Below are 17,614 nucleotides of genomic sequence, written 5' to 3'. Positions count from 1 at the left end.
TATTCAATAAAATCAGTGCCTACTTTTGCTTATTTTCCATTATAAATGTATAAAACAGAATCTAGAATGGCAGCTGAGGACTTCAGTAAGCCGACCTGTCAGAACACGACCACTGAAGCCCTTTGAATGAGGTGGAATTAAAAAGCAGCCAGAGGTCATGTGATTATGAACTCTGACAGAAGAGGGCAGCTTCTCAGAGATCCTCCACCATTCACTCCTCCCTGTATTTATCTAAACCCTGACTGGCTTGCTATTCAAGCGTAAAGACAAACAGCAAAGCCAGCCATGCTGCCGTTCACTTGTGAATGATCTTACCCTCCCAAACTTAATAAAACTGATGCCAACCATTTATAACACAATTGTCCTGACAGAGATATGAGTACAGGAAATCTCCCCCTAATAGGCAGGATATTTATGGAAATGTGGGCGAAAAATGGCTCTCACTTGGTCTCCTGTAACAACAGTGAGACCGATTCTGAAAATGTGCTCTAGAATTTGCTCCTGCTTCTACTGTATGTCTACCTGCTTGGAAAGCTCAGCCCAAACACAGGCAGGGTTGCTGGTTAGCATAATGAGTAAGGAGCTGTACTCTGAGATTGCAGGTTTGACTCCCAGGTAGGGCATTTATTCTGAATATCTTCAGTAAAAATCCAGCAGTATAAAATTAAGCCTGTAAGCTGCATAGCCGGTCTCCAAATCTGACCCTCAAATCCAAACCTCAGGTGAAGGGAGGATGGAACACCCGCAGTTCTCAGTCCTCGAGGACCCGTGGTTTGACGATCCCCGCCGTCCGCGTTACTCTAGATCTGAGTGTCTGTCGGAAGCTTAAACGTAAGGTTGCCCCAGGGGTCCGCAGCATCTCCCCCTGCATCTGGACCCACCTGCAGCCTTGTCCCTGAGGCAGTAGTCGGGCGAGTCCTCCACGTACACCAGGTCGTTCTTGGTGGGCCTCCTGAGCCCCCGGTCCGCTACCGCGAACCCGGTGCCGTCCTGGTTCATGGTGACCTCGACGGCGCTGTTGTACTTCCGGCGGAGGTAGTCGCCGGTCTTGCGGAAGTCGGCCATGGCCAGCCAGCAGGTGCGGAGCACACAGGAGCCGCTGACGCCGTGGCACTTGCACTCCAGCTTCATGAAGCGCTTCACAGCCTGCGCAGACAGAAGGAAACACGGGACTGATGCGCTTCACAGCCTGCGCAGACAGAGGGACACGGGACTGATGCCTTTCTTTTTATTTTTATTTTTTCAGATTTTTCCCTTTTTCTCCCAATTTGGTAGCCAATTGTACCCCGTCTGATTTGACTGGAGGTAGTCGTATTAGATGTACCGCCCGTACCCCGTCCCTCGGCGGCCCGAATGAGAGCGACACGCCTTCTTCAAGCCGTCTCGTCTCGTGCCCGTTGCCGTGATTCCGAGGCGCCCGAGGTGCTTATCGTGCGGCGATCTAATAACCCTGCCAAGTCCCTCCCTCTGGAGCAGCGAGCCAATTATTGCTGCCCCCACGTGAGCCGGCCAAACTTGGCTTTTGGCAGGACCGAGAATCGAACCCTGGTCCCCGGTGTGCAACTGCAGCAAACTGCAACCGCAAGTCTGCTGCGTCTTAGCCTGTTGCGCCACCGCGGCTCTACGGACTGATGCCTTTCTGGGACGCTGCCGAAACTCACTGACCCGGAACATCAGGTATATGACAATCAGAACGGACAGCTGACTGATGGGACATGCTTCCATGCTGTCCTGGGGATTCAGCTGTACCTGGACAGTCAGGCAATTGTAACTTGTATTGTAAATGGTAAATGGTTGACATTTATATAGCGCCTTTATTCAAAGCGCTGTACAATTGATGCTTCTCATTCACCCATTCATACACACACTCACATGCCAACAGCGATTGGCTGCCATGCAAGGCACAATGGCGGCCTGAAGCGTAGTGGTCAAGGTAAATGACTTGGGCACACAAGGTCGGTGGTTCTAATGCCGGTGTAGCCACAATAAGATCCGCACAGCAGTTGGGCCCTTGAGCAAGGCCCTTAACCCTGCATTGCTCCAGGGGAGGATTGTCTCCTGCTTAGTCTAATCAACTGTACGTCGCTCTGGATAAGAGCGTCAGCCAAATGCCAACAATGTAATGTAATGTAATGTAACAATGTGACTCTCCACACTATTCTTGAATTCTGCTGGCCTCTTAAAAACTACAAACATGTATGTGACAATCAGAACTTGAGCACAGCATAACCACCGTTATGCTTAGATTCTGCCGTAACTGGACAATCACTAACTACAAACATCATGTCTCTGACAGTCGGAACTTAAAAACACCTAGTGTAGGCACATCCAACATAAAGCGATACACAATAGATGTATCATAGCTGACAGGTGCCAGGAATAAATGTGCCATCTTCAAGCAAGTGCCGAAGATGGCAAGACCCTTGAGAGATATAGAATTACAGCCCACTGAATGAGACATCAAAACAGCTACACTTCCTTAGCACGCATACCCTCATCTCAGTTTTGGGGCAAGCAAACATATCCAGTGGAAACTAGCCAGACACATTACCTCGGTGCAAGATACACATGTTGTGAATCACTCTGGGTTTGTAATGCATGACAGGAGAACTGGTCACCCAAGAGACTCAGTGTCTGTAAGCTTCTACTCCAAGAGACAAGAGCAGGGCTGCCTAACCTGTTGCTGGAGATCTACCATCCTGCAGTTCTACATTTCAACCCTAACAAAGCACACCTCATTCAACAGCTAGAGCAGGGCTGCCCAACCATGTTCCTGGACATTTCAACCCTAATTCGGCACTCCTGATAATACTGATTAGCAGGTGAATGAGATCTCTAGCTGTAAACCTACAAGATGGTCAATCACTGGACTATCCATCTGCACTGAACCAGCTCAGCTCTGCTTCTGCTGTTCTGAGGTATCCCACATTTCCTGTCCCCGGCTGAACACGGCTTTTTACGAACGAACAGTACTCCGCTTCCCATCTGACCAGTGGGCTGACTCAGAGGTCATGGGAGGGTCATGAGGGGGTCACGGGAGGGTCATGAAGGGGTCACGGAGGGGGTCACCCACCATCCTCCCGCAGCGGTTGTTGTGCAGGTTCATCAGCGCCCGCGCGTCCCGCACCGCCCTCTCGCGCGCGTCCACGAACGCCTTGGCGAACTTGATGCCGTAGTTGACGTTGTCGCTGCAGCCGCCCCAGTCAAAGTCGCCCCGCTCGTCGCTGGCCCGCCCCCGCTTGTGGGGGTCGCAGCTGCAGATCTTCAGCTCCCCCTGGCTGCAGGCCCGGGTGATGGCGTAGACCACGCCGGCCGAGGAGATGGCGTAGACGAAGGCCGCCTCGCGACTGCCTGCGAAGGGACCCGACACATCGAGGACAACGGTGACGACATAAAGTGCCCCACTGCACCACTGATAATACATGACATACATCACATTCATTTAGCAGACCCTTATCTAGCAGCATCTAACCAACATTGGCTCAGGCGGTAAGAGCGGTTGTCTGGCAGTCGGAGGGCTGCCGGTTCGATTCCCACCCTGGGCGTGCCGACGCCTAACCCCCAAATGCTCCTGACGAGCTGGTTGGTGCAGTGCATGGCAGCCACTCGCCGTTGGTGTGTGAGTGTGTGTGTATGAATGGGTGAATGTGAAGCATCAGTTGTACAGCACTTTGGATAAAGGTGCTATATAAACACCAACCATTTACCAAGTGTTCACCGGATACAAGCAATAGAGCCAGGCTAGGCCTGGCTGAACATTCCCACAGCATTCCCTGACCAGCGAGTAAAGATGCATCATCACTGCAGCACGAGAGCAGGGCTGCCTGACCCTGTTTCTGGAGATCTACTGTCCTCTATGTTTTCATTTCAACTCTAATTTGGCAGACCTGATTCTATTAATTAGCTTCTCAATCATATCTGTCTCATCCTTTTTTTCGCCTCCTATCTCCTCCTTGCTCAGAAATCGATCGAGGTCCACCATCTTTAAGGAAATTCCAACCCATTTAATGTTCCTTCTAAGAGCTAGAAGCCCACAAAATGGCCACAGCATGATGGTTTGAATTAAAATGTTAAATTGAAACAACCACACAGTTATGTGTAAATTAAATGTCAGGGCTGTCAGATGCATCATTGCACAAACAGAGGCATACTGTATGACTGTTCCATTTTAAATATTATTACATGTTTAATCCTACTCCGATGTTAAATGCTCCAGTCTGTAAATTGTTTAAAAATGTCATTTCGATACCTAATTTATCATTGCACTTGTGTATTATGACGGAAAGGAGAGGATTGTGTTTCTGGATCCAAACAGTCTGCTGCTACATTTGCATGTGTCATGAATGAAGAGGTCTTGTAAATGAGTTTCCACAGAAGCATGGATCGTGTTTATTGTGTTTATAACAGTGGTTTTATCTGGGATCCCATTGATTAAACAGGCCGGCCTGAGCAGTTCTGGTTTTTATTTTGCATCTTTCTGATAATTCAGCAGCTGTCTGTGCTGTTCCTCTAACTAAACAGAATATAATGAAGATCACTCTAGACAAATAAGATGCAGCCTCATTTACACACCTATACAAGAAATAATACACACATACAACATTAGATTAGTGGCATTTGGCAGACGCTCTTATCCAGAGCGACGTACAGTTGATTAGACTAAGCAGGAAACAATCCTCCCCTGGAGCAATGCAGGGTTAAGGGCCTTGCTCAAGGGCCCAACAGCTGTGCGGATCTTATTGTGGCTACTCCGGGATTAGAACCACCAACCTTGCATCTCCCAGTCCTTTACCATAACCACTACGCTACAGGCCACCCTGCAAGACTTGCCACAGTCAGAGCATCGAGAGAAATGTATGCTCACTGTATCTCACCAGTGACAATACAGCTCAGATTACATATGACTACAAAGCATTTGCCCTTGACTTTAGCTAAATAAAATTATTTTAATACAGCCCAATAATTATGCATCAACTTCTCATACAGTTGAGCAAGAAAGAAAAATAAGGGGTACTCGCTACAGTTCTAAACTTAAATGAACTTAACTGACGGTTAAGGATAAAACAGATTGCAGGGTTGTTGTTTCTTTTGTTTGTTCTTTGATGACAACAAACTTTTGTGTGGAAACAGTGACTCCAGTTTATCCTCTTGTTCTCCTGAAATGCAGAACTTCTTTAGACAGTGTCAGGAACCAAGCAACCCATTCCAGCACAAGAGTCATCTGAGGGATGGGCATGTTCGCTAAACAATCCATCCATCCATTATCTGAACCCGCTTATCCTGAACAGGGTCGCTGGAGCCTATCCCAGCATACATTGGGCGAAAGGCAGGAATACACCCTGGACAGGTCGCCAGTCCATCGCAGGGCACACACACCATTCACTCACACACTCATACCCACAGGCAATTTAGACTCTCCAGTCAGCTTAACCTGCATGTCTTCGGAGTGTGGGAGGAAACCCACACAAACACGGGGGGAACATGCAAACTCCACACAGAGAGGCCCCGGCCGACGGGGATTCAAACCCAGGACCTCCTTGCTGTGAGGCGGCAGTGCAACCCACTGCACCATCCGTGCCGCCATGTTCGCTAAACAATTCACAACCAATTGAAGGAACAATCTTAGGCGACCCCTACATGTAGGCACTACATCTATGCTTCTGTCATAGACTCAAAGACACGCATGTCAGGTTAGGTGTGCCCCTGCTGTTGCCCTTGACCAAGGCACTGGAGTTGGTCCCCAGGAGCTGCACCGTGGCTGCCCAAGACACTCAGATCTGGAGTAACGTGTACAGCAGGGATCATCAAACCACGGTCCCCAAGGACTGAAAGGTTTTCCATCCTCCCTTCACCTGGGAGTCAGGTGTGAAGCCAGTGTGGCTAAGTAACTAGGATGGATCAAATGCAAAGGGTTTAATTAATTTAATTAACCCCACCGGGTTCAATAAAGTCAAATTGTAGATGACTGCTTTCTCAGGGACAGAAATGAGAACTGAGGTTACACTGAGGACAGAAGGGATTGTAAGCATGGCCTTGTTCCTCTGCACCCAGTGAAAGCAAAACTAGCTGCTGTACAAGATAGGAACTCTGTCCTACATGCCTGAGACCTCTCTCCATACCCTTAAATCTCCTACTGTTGCTTCTATACTGCCAATATATACAGGAAACTCCATATCACTGATGCATTCTTGGTGATCACTCACCATCCCCAGTCCCTCAATGCCAAGAGACATAACGGAGATGCCCACTTTGTGGTTTTCTTATGTGCAATACAGTACAGTACACCCTGACGTGACACCATTTTACCCATGTGGACCCTCGCGGATGCGTCAGGCATGTATCGAGCTTTGGGGAGCAGCACGAGCCGTGTCGCGTGTGGTAAGCGCGTTTAAATGGTAAACGGTTGGCGTTTACGTCGCACCTTTATCCAAATCACTGTACAATTGATGCTTCTCATTCACCCATTCACACACCGAACGGTTATGGGCTGCCACGCAAGGCACCAACCAGCTCGTCAGGAGCATTTAGGGGGTTAGGTGTTGGTCAGGGACACAGCCCGGGCGGGGGTCTCAAACCGGCAACCCTCCGACTGCCAGGCAACTGCTCTTACCGCCTGAGCCTTTAGTGTTATTGCGGGCGTTCATAGGGCGGGGGGCAGGTGAGTCTAAGGGCCTGTCGCCCCGTGTGCTACACACACTTATTGGGCGGGGGGCAGGTGAGTCTAAGGGCCTGTCGGCCCGTGTACTACGCACACTTATTGGGCGGGGGGCAGGTGAGTCTAAGGGAGCCCCGTGTACTACGCACACTTATTGGGCGGGGGGCAGGTGAGTCTAAGGGAGCCCCGTGTACTACGCACACTTATTGGGCGGGGGGGCAGGTGAGTCTAATGGCCTGTCAGCCCTGTGTACTACGCACACTTACTGGGCGGGGGGCAGGTGAGTCTAAGGGCCTGTCGCCCGGTGTACTACGCACACTTACTGGGCGGGGGGCAGGTGAGTCTAAAGGCGCCCCGTGTACTACGCACTCTTACTGGGCGGGGGGCAGGTGAGTCTAAGGGCCTGTCTAAGGCCCGTGCACTACGCACACTTACTGGGCGGGGGGGCAGGTGAGTCTAAGGGCCTGTCTAAGGCCCGTGCGCTACGCACACTTACTCCGCAGCACGACCCGGCCGAAGACGGTGTGGTCGCGGTCGACGGTGCTGCAGTTCCAGCGGTGGTGGCTGAACTGGTGCTGGCACTCCTGGATCCACTCCCGGGAGCCCCTCCCGATGGACTGCATGACGTCCGGGTGCCGCTGGCACAACTGCCGCTGCTTGTTGACCAGGCCCGGGATGTTGTCGCAGATGACCCCCGCCCCCAACGCGCCAATGTACCTGCGGGACAAGACGCGCTGTCAGAACACCCCCCCCAAATGACACAACTGTTAAAGGTACAATAGGTAAGATTTTTGTGTTAAAACATTGGTTAGAAGACCATTGTAAATCCCTTCCTATCGTTGAAAAAGGCTCACTGACATGTTGACTCACCCTCTGCCTGTGTTTATAGTCCTAAAATTTGGATTTCAGTATATACAGTTGATGGCCCGACACTTATATAACTGTACAATAATTCCAGCTCATTGGTTGAAAATTGCCACAGCCAATGGTGTTTCAACGTCAACGTGTTGCACGTTTACAGAGAAGGGGGAGGGATAAACAGTGTTGGGGTTTGAAGGTGTTTGTTGCTACTATAACTCTCTTGACCTTTAGAAATCCAAAAATACCTATTGTACCTCTAATCATAAAACCTTCAAAACCTTCAAAACAGAAATTGTTAGATTTCTTCCAATCCCTTATTTACTTGATTACTCTGTAACACTTGTATAATGTTTTGACCTTTGAAATGTATTTAGCCAGTAAATAAAAAATGAATTACCAGATTAAATAATATACAATTGGGATTTTTTTTCTGGACACCAGGGAAGACTTGAATCTTTGTGCTTAGTTCTGTGGGATATTCTCATGACCTTAGTAAGCTATGACCTCCAGGTCAAGGTCAGTGTTTCATCTGAAATATGATGTCCCCCTCCAGTGCAGTGTCCCCATCACTGGACAGCAGTACTGGTGTTCTGATTGGTTCAACGGGAAGACCTCTTCCTGTTGGCTCCTCCACCAGTTCCGCAGAGTCTGGATCGGTTTGCTGGTCCTCGTGTTTCCCATTTAAACCAACTTCTCCCATTAGGGACTAGAGACAACAAACACCCACAACACAGTGCATCCAAATAGTTCCCATTCCAGTCCACAAAAGACAGAATCAGAATCTGGAGTGGAGGAAATCTAGATTGAGAGACATTTTGACATAAATGGACTATGGTGACCTGAATATAGTTCAGGCCAACGCTTTTCAACCAAATGTTTCACCAACTTTTCCCCACCAAAATGTTCACTGGGATTCGTCAAATTTTAATGTAGTTTGTACGTTGAAACTAATTGAATGTGTGCAATAAGCATTAAGTTACAATTCTCCATAGTACAAATGAACTGTTCAGCACCAGAATCTCACAGTGCCCACAAGCTGCAGGTAGCCAGTATACCGAGACAAAGGCAAGATAAAAACACAGTGCTGAGCACACAGAAATGATTCAATCATGGGGTTGCATCCCTGCGAATGAATGGCAAAGGGCTGGGATAATCTTCATAAGTGTCCAGACCAGAACCTCCCCCTGTCAATCTTTAGTCTCGTTGTCACGGCAACGCTCAAACCGCACGGGGGGGGACGAGAGCGGTTCCTTCTTCTGGTTCCTGTCGGGTTCCTCCGCAGTCCCTCCCGGCAGCAACGCTCGACGGAGGCAGCGTGTTTACGCTTCTGTCAGGCAACGAGCGGTCGCGACAAACCTTGTTTTGTCTGCTTCAGCTACGGTCGATAAACGGCACAGGCAGCCTAGAATACCGAAACACTGTACTTATCTAAACCATCATGATGACAACCGTTTCTCCCCAACACACACACACACACACACACACACACACATCCAGACACACACAGAGGAGAACAACTCCAGAATGTGAATCGGGATGAAAATCAGAGCACATTATGGGCATTCATTCACAGCCATTTTTCTTGCGTAGGAGGATATACTTGTGAAGGATGTAATTTAATTGTTTTTACAATAATGTCCGACCTTAGAAAAAGGTACCCAGAAACACATACTTGGCCAACATTAGTTTCGTACATGAATGTACACTTAACCTTTAACCACGTGGTCCTAGTTGACAGGATCTTGTTGAGATATTAACTAGGACTTGAATAATGAACTCATTCATTGCTACAGCTGACCCACATTTGCAGTCAAGCATAGCAGAAAAGAAACTGGGGGAAAAACGAAGTTATGCAAAACATTCCAGGTGAATCTGATTCATTCTGGCACAGGACAATCTAACAGCACTTCATACACAAGCTCCTGTAGGACGCTTTGGCATAATTTCCTAGCAACCTGAAATACAGCCATTCTATAATAATAATAATAATAATAATAATAATAATAATAATGTATTATCTGGCTGATGCTTTTACTCCAAGCGACTTACAGTTGATTAGACTAAGCAGGGGACAGTCCCCCCCCCTGGAGTAATGTGGGGTTAAGGGCCTTGCTCAAGGGCCCAACAGCTGTGTCGATCTTATCATGGCTACGTCGGGGCTTGAACCACTAACCTTCTGGGTCCCCGTCATGCACCTTAGCCACTAGGCTGCAGACTGCCCCTTTCTATGTTCGACAGTTGGGGAGGACTTGGTACAGTGGCTGTTTGTTTTTTAGAGAAACGTTAATTTAATTGTACGAAGCAGCAGGCTTCCCTTTGAGTACAGGTAAAAGCCGTGGAAATATGCCACTAAAACCCTTCTTGGCCACTCCTAAAAAATTGTACTTGACTAATTTTATAATGCCAGTCAAAACAACTTCATCCACAAAGCAATGACAATGCAAGGGCTGGTCTAGTAACATGGTTTCAGACAAGCGAAATAAGCTTATAAGCTATGAATCCAGAAAGATTTTGTGGTAAACATATCGAACGTCTACACTCATTTACTGTTTAAACGTCGCACCAAGACACCCTTGAAATGTATATCAAATTTATAGCTCAGAAGGTGTGAGCGGTCTTCCGGTAGTCAGACGCTTGCTGGTTCCATCCCTCGCCCTCGGTGTGTCAAAGTGTCCCTGAGCAAGACACCTACCCCCTCTTCCCTCTAGGGTCTTTCAGCGAACTTATCCGTGGTTATGGGTATGCACTTTGTTGTATGTCGCTCTGGATAAGAGCGTCTGCCAAATGCCAATAATGTAATGTAATGTAAGATGATTGGTGCCTTGCATGGCAGCCTATCGCCGTTGGCTGATTGAGAGGCAACAATTGTAAAAGCACTATATAAATACAGTCCATTTACCATCTACGAAGTAACAACGTGACCTTATGACCGCTACAGCTGTTAGGTATATTTGTCCTGCAAATGTAATCATGGATGCCACATTATAAAGACCAATCTTAACAATAATAAGCAATGGCGTTGCTTTGGATGTCGTTAAATCTGACAGAAGACAACCTGGAAAATGAATCGGTTATTTATAGTCAGTGACAGGTCTCGTCTGGTGCGTCTAGAATGTTAATCCTGCAATGTTTAGCATCTCCACGAGGTACTGTCATCAAAAATAGCAATCTGCCACGCACTCGTTTACTTGAGTGCAAACAAAAATACATAATACAAATATTTGTGAAAGAGAAAGTACTTACCACCACGAAGAATCCACTCTGGGTGTGAACAACAAAAGACATAATACAAAGGCAACGTATAGCCTTGAGGTAGAATTTGAGCCTTCGGAATGGGTTGGCAGGTTTCTCGATCCGTGCATTAATCCCAAACCTCTGGTGGCCACCGAAGCGTCGCTGCGACTGCGAGAAAAGCCCTTCGTTTTACTTAAACCGAACATTTTTCAACCGTTTTCCAGCGAACAAAAGACACGCTCCTTTGATGTTTGGTTTTCCGTCAGCACCGGTTAGCTCTAACGGTTGGTAACATTTTCTTCACGCGAACAGCTCCATCCATCTACGTTGTAAAAACGTTGTGTTTATTAGTTCCACGCACCTGACATGGTCATTTACAATACCATGCGAATTGTGTACCTGTATTCCATCCAAGTTATCAGGTAGTGAAATGTAACGCTCATAATCCAAGTCAAAGGGGCTGCACCACCAATGTAATTTATCAGGACTTTTGGAAGTAAACGTCGCCTCAGTTATGTTCCACGTTCTCTGACAAAACACAGTACTCCCGAATTGTTTGGCCAGATGTGTCATTTTCTTTGATATTACGCATGGCTCCCTTTGTTGATGCAGGCGAAGAACAAAAAATCGCAAGACACTTTGGCAACTAATCCTTTTTTCCCAAATTTGATATTTGTCGCTGTCTACTGACAGTAATCAGTCCCCGCCAGTGCGATAAGCCGATGCTTTGAACTGAAGAAATTCCCCCAAAAAACTGAAGGGGTGGCGAGGAACAAAATCGGACAGCGCTCTTGCCGCTCTGTTCTCATTGGCTGCAGCCACTGGAGTCGGGTGGGGTGTCTTTGGTTGGATAGCGGGGTATGCGGCCGTCCCTAATCCTCAGGCAGGAATGGAGAGATGCACAAAATGACGGCACTATATCACCTGACCCTGCCCGCTGTTAAAACAGAAACAAATAGCAAATGGTTAAGACGAGCTGCGTATGTTGAGAGACAATTACGCAAATAATCGCGCTGGACACTCGCGTGCTGGCCGCAGGTCTGCTATTCGTGACCACGCCCAGAAATGTAGAACGTTAATTACGTGTAATAAGTCAGTTAAGGTATGAATTCGTGCTACCCATTAAGAGCATACGGCTCCCAATTAACCATTGGGTAAAATGGTTAATGCGTAAGTGTCATTTTTTTAAATTGTTTCTTTCACCCGGATAATGTGCTTCAATGTTTAATTTATAACGTTAACTAAAACAAAGTACTATTTACAATTGGCATGGCTAGAAAGCCGCCAGTTGGTGATAAAGCTTACAATCAAATCAGTTCCATGGTAGCGTTTCCAGCATTTCCACATATGATGGACATATACTGTACCTAGTACAGTTATGGACCCTATTTTAATATTAAGTACATAATATTTAATGGTATTGGTTTTAAAGGCATAGTTAACAACAATGTAAATTTTAAGATGAAGTGTACCGTGTAAGCAGATCCAAGATATAGCATGGAGGTAATCGAATAGCAAGTATACATTTCTAACATATCAGCGAAATCATAGTATATTAATGCAAAAAGTGTTTTATTTTATTTAAAAAACATATGGCATCACTCTTTAACAGAAAAAGGTTAGAAAGCCAGCCACTACATGTACGCAGACAACTGCACTTCCAGATGCTTCGTGCGAAATTGGGACATGACATTATATAAAATTAGTGACGTAGGCTATTATTCATATGAATAATATTTTGGAAAAATACACATTAAAAATATGCGAACAACGTAAACCCATACAGCTGGTCTAACCAATGCGCAAATAGTGTTCCACTGCGCGCAAGGCACAGAGGTAAAGCGCAGATTGTTACCTAACGCATTTCAAACAAGGTAGTCCTCAATGTCAAGTTCTTAAAATTGTTTATGAAGCAGATCTTTTGGCCGTCAATTTACCTGAATTCAGTTCTGAGAGAATGGGCCCTGGTACGTATTCTCTAAACGAACGCAGCTGTATATTGTAACATCGGGTTAAGATTAAGGACTGAAATGTTCCTGGATCTTAAAATGCAAATAAAAAATAAAAAATATTTAGACAATCTTTACAGTCGCGCACCAACAAGAACAACGTGGCAGTGTTTAAAAAATAAAATAAAATAAAAAGAGTTCAGCGGTTATGATTTCGTAAGTCAAGTTCGTGCCGTGAACTTCAAAGACAAGAAAAACGGCAATATGCCTTCACCAACTGTTTCAAAGGGACTCCCGTCCCCGAAATGAAGATTTAACAGAGCAGAATACCTGCATCGCACGCATGAATTTGTCGGAAGGCAAAAAAGTAGCCTACTCTGGATTTTATAGCTCACTGACTCGAACAAATCCCTAGTCCATGTTTGTGTTATATTAAAGTTATGAATGAAAATGATTTAGTAGTAAAGTTTTAAATTACTCCTCCGTAATCAATTTAAAATATGCCGAGTAATCCGCTCTTGAGTTGACTACAATTAGCCTCAGTCGTGTCATGAAAAATGAAATATTTCTATTTGCAACACTAGATTGCACCTAGATTTGCTATCAATCTTACGTTTACCTCTGAATTGTACGAAAGATTCCGCTTTCCGGGGAAACAGACCACATACGATGGGCGATCTGGAGCCAACAATATTTGGCGAATTGTTTGGTAAGTGGTCAATGAAAAGGGACTTACTGAAACGCGAACACCAAAAACAAACGTCCGCACCTGAGGCCTAGCTGGGGGGAAAAAAGGCCGTGCATACATGAGTCACTGTCTCCACCAGGCCGTTACAACTGAATCAGGTTGTACGAGTAAACAACGTAAATCACGCGCTGAGATTACATGCATAGCTACTCGAGATTAAAATGACGACAGTGATAATGAAACCTTGTCGCCTGCTATATTATTTTGGCACTTTACTGTTGCTTAGGAAACTACAAAATGGGTCGCTAGGGCTAGGTGCCGTCTTTGTTTTGTTAGCGAACCATGTTCCGTGTGCTATTTGCTACACAAACCTAAACAAACACACGATTTGTTTCTAGTTTAAAATAACATAAAAATTATTGGTTGCGTTTAAATACACGTATCTTGTAGTACATCATAATTTCGTTGTATTTGGAATACATCTACATGATGACGCAGTAGGGGAGAAATCAATTGCATTAGTACTTACAGCACGTGCAGGAACGCATCAAAAACTAGCACACAGCGGCCCTTGATTTGATTGAGATCGTTGGACTAGATGATATGTTGAGGGAAATTGGGTTTTCTTATTTGGGGGCTGAGTCGGCACCCATGCATTTAGGTGCATTTTCTCCTAAAATCTAAGCACTGCCCTGCCCTAATCGTGGAGCAGGGTTTATTTCGCAGTGTGAAATAATAGCAGTGGGTGTAATAATGTATTTCATATTGCCTGAACAATGACGTGTTTTTCCCCCTTGACATCCGGCCGTCAGGTTATCAATTCCAATTCACTGTATTCCATAGTTATTAAATTAGATTTATTTATGATACCGCTCATAGCCCGTTTTAATTTAGGTAAGGTGCTTGATGTGCCTCGGCACTAGTACTCCCTTTAGAAAGGATACGGGTAAAAGATATAGGGCTGGTTTCACAGACACAGATGAAGTTTAGCCATGGACTAAAATTCTGTATGGAGAATCTCCATTAAAAATTTAATTAAGTCGAGACTAGACTAAATCTGTGTCTGTGAAACTGGCCCCTATTGTCCAGTATCTTTAATCTGCACAAAGGTAGCCTGTTGTCAAGGTGTCCAACTTAATTCATGTATGTATTTACTTTCTTATGCTACTTTTGCTTGTTAGCATACTTACTTCCTTACAGTACTTACAAACTTTCGCATTTACTGGACAGTCACAGTGCACAGTAAATATATTGCAGCAGGTTTCGCTGAAAGCCAGTTTCCGTCCGTTGTCCCTGGGCTCAGAACTGGACAGAAACGGAGGACAACTTCATTTTCCCCAAACAGACTGTTATGGGACGGCAGAAAGAGCACCGTACCCTGTTAAACGGGCAGCCAGGCCAGCTCTGAGCTGAGAATTTAATGAATGCTAGCGAGCACAGACTGGGCCTAGACGCAGGTATGCCTGGGGGGTAAATCTGATCTCCGCGTATCAGCGGGTGTATTTTTGGGCCGGGGAGTCAGTGCAGGTGTTTCTCCGCTCGCCCACCTGTTCGCTCCGGAGCTCGGCATACCTCGACGGGAACGCTATGAGGAGCGTCGCTGGCCGGACACATCACACGCTTAATATAAAGATAGCCGCTAACCTCGCGGTAATTTTAACGGATAATCGGCCGGTCGTGACTGTGAGAGCACGAGGACGCCTGGCTGCGGCTGCCCTCTCTGTATCCTGCCCTGTTATTGGCTGTTTATTAAACCTGTACAATATTAATTTCGATAAAAACAGGTAGTTTTTTTTATTATCAGCGCGTGTCATTTGTGCTGTTAAACCAGACACAAATCTATTCTTTATTTTTAAATATATATTTCGTACACATACAAAATATTGCCTTCTTTGTAAATGGTGAAACGGTGTTTATTTTTATTTATTTTTTAAGTATTAGCAATGTGTGATAAGTAACAAAGCCCTGAATTTTAACAGAAGTAATAACCCACTTAAATCCGAGTAGCACAGACATCCTTGTTTGCTAATTGCAGTTAAGATTTTACATCATTTACATGGTTTTGAGAACGACTGAAGTGTTCTTTTCATAGCGGCGACTTTCCCCTTCAGAACGGAGCCTGCGGCACCACTAGATCTCAGTGAGCTGCTTTAAGGCTTTACCAGATCAGCGGTACATGCCGGTCGCGGTGTGTGGCGGGTGTCTGGTTGATAAGCACAGGCCGCCACGCATGTGGGGGTTCACGCTAATCAGTACAAATCCGGGAGCATTAGCCATGAACCAAACCAAAGGTCAGAAACTATGCATCATATTATAAATACCTCTGCGCAGACTGATGTGGCGTAGGAGGATGGGGAGGGCGATAGACTTCCACAGCTTAACGGATCTGCTGCGTTTTACTCACGTATGTCATCTCGTATTTTTAGCTCTGTCGACGAGAGACATCACACCTTTTCTCAGTTCCATGGTAACCGAGATTCCCCGGTCTCCTACGACCTGTGGCTAATTCTATCAGGGAAGAAACTGGGTTCCTGTTGTGTGTGTGTTTCCAGTCACCGTTCATCATTTATGAACACACACGTGAATACACTCACATGTGCACACCCACTTACATACACACTTGCATTGCACGCACGCACACACACACACACACACACACACACACACTTCCGTACGTACAGTCGACACAGACTTACAAACACACACTTGCTCACACAGACACGCAATTGGATGCACAGGCATTCAGACACATACACACACACACACACACACAGACTTACAAACACACACTTGCTCACACAGACACGCAATTGGATGCACAGGCATTCAGACACACACACACACACACACACACACATACCAGACGAGCTCTCCTGCCAAGCAATGTACCCAATGAGTTACATCACTGTCTGACTGCAGGCGGCCTGATCCCTGCTGCATGTGACGGTGTCTGTCTTTGCACCCTGAGGGCAGATGGACTCCATTTTACCCTGATGTCTCTATGACTCACTGTTAGAGCTCCATTTGACCCTGATGTCTGTATGACACACTGTTAAAGCTCCATTTGACCCCGGTGTCTCTATGACACACTGTTAGAGTTCCATTTGACCCTGATGTCTCTATGACTCACTGTTAGAGCTCCATTTGACACTGATGTCTCTATGACTCACTGTTTAGAGCTCCATTTTACCCTGATGTCTCTATAACACTGTTAGAGCTCCATTTGACCCTGATGTCTCTATGACTCACTGTTAGAGCTCCATTTGACACTGATGTCTCTATGACTCACTGTTAGAGCTCCATTTGACCCTGATGTCTCTGTGACACACTGTTAGAGCTCCATTTGACCCTGATGTCTCTCCGACACAATGTTAGAGCTCCATTTGACCCTGATGTCTCTGTGACACACTGTTAGAGCTCCATTTGACCCTGATGTCTCTATGACACACTGTTAGAGCTCCATTTGACCCTGATGTCTCTATGACACACTGTTAGAGTTCCATTTGACCCTGATGTCTCTATGACACACTGTTAGAGCTCCATTTGACCCTGGTGTCTCTATGACACAATGTTAGGAGCTGGGGCTAGTCCCAGATTTCCCCCATTTACAGTTAGGGCCTGCATGGGGTAACAGATCAGAGACCTCTTGATACTAACATACACACGCACGCACGCACACACACACACACACACACACCTCTGCTGTGGACTTTGGATGTAGAGGCAGTAGATGTAGAGGTTCCCAAAGCTAATTGGTTCATTCTCTCACCCCTCTCTGTGACACAAAATATTTTAGACTGAAGCAAAAAGATAACGAATCAGACAGATGATTCTTCTCATTGGAGTTAGTAAATTGTGATTTTCTGAGGTTTTGGGACCATTTTGATTTTGTCTACGACTGCTCTGCAACCATTTAATATAAATACTCCCCACATCTGGCCATTCTCCTGTCTGCTGTTTATAACTTCCTTTCTCAAACCTGCATTTTTCTTTCCCCTCTCTCTCGCTCTTGCACACACACACACACACACACACACACAGATGAATACTATTTGTATTATTCATTGTTTAGATTGGGGCGGCACGGATGGTGCAGTGGGTAGCACTGCCGCCTCACAGCAAGGAGGTCCTGGGTTTGAATCCCCGTCGGCCGGGGGCCTCTCTGTGCGGAGTTTGCATGTTCTCCCCGTGTCTGCGTGGGTTTCCTCCGGGTACTCCGGTTTCCTC

At 46.2% G+C, this 17,614-nt stretch overlaps 1 protein-coding gene across 1 annotated transcript in view; it reads right to left on the bottom strand.

Annotated features, from left to right (window-relative positions):
* wnt2ba (wingless-type MMTV integration site family, member 2Ba) overlaps positions 1 to 11,073 on the bottom strand; it is a 13,356-nt gene extending 2,283 nt beyond the window's left edge. Inside the window, exons 1-4 of the mRNA XM_061219141.1 lie at positions 10,760 to 11,073; positions 7,152 to 7,372; positions 3,074 to 3,351; positions 882 to 1,146 (exon numbers count right to left, since the gene is read on the bottom strand). Of these exons, the coding sequence (XP_061075125.1) occupies positions 882 to 1,146; positions 3,074 to 3,351; positions 7,152 to 7,372; positions 10,760 to 10,956 (961 nt within the window). The 5' untranslated portion in view covers positions 10,957 to 11,073. The remainder of the gene's footprint in view (positions 1 to 881; positions 1,147 to 3,073; positions 3,352 to 7,151; positions 7,373 to 10,759) is intronic.
* Between the last annotated feature and the right edge of the window lie 6,541 nt (positions 11,074 to 17,614).

This window comes from Conger conger, chromosome 14, assembly GCF_963514075.1.
Source record: "Conger conger chromosome 14, fConCon1.1, whole genome shotgun sequence".
NCBI classification, from domain to species: Eukaryota; Metazoa; Chordata; class Actinopteri; order Anguilliformes; family Congridae; genus Conger; species Conger conger.
Note: the sequence above shows the minus strand (reverse complement) of the source record. Positions and strands in the feature narration are given on the sequence as shown.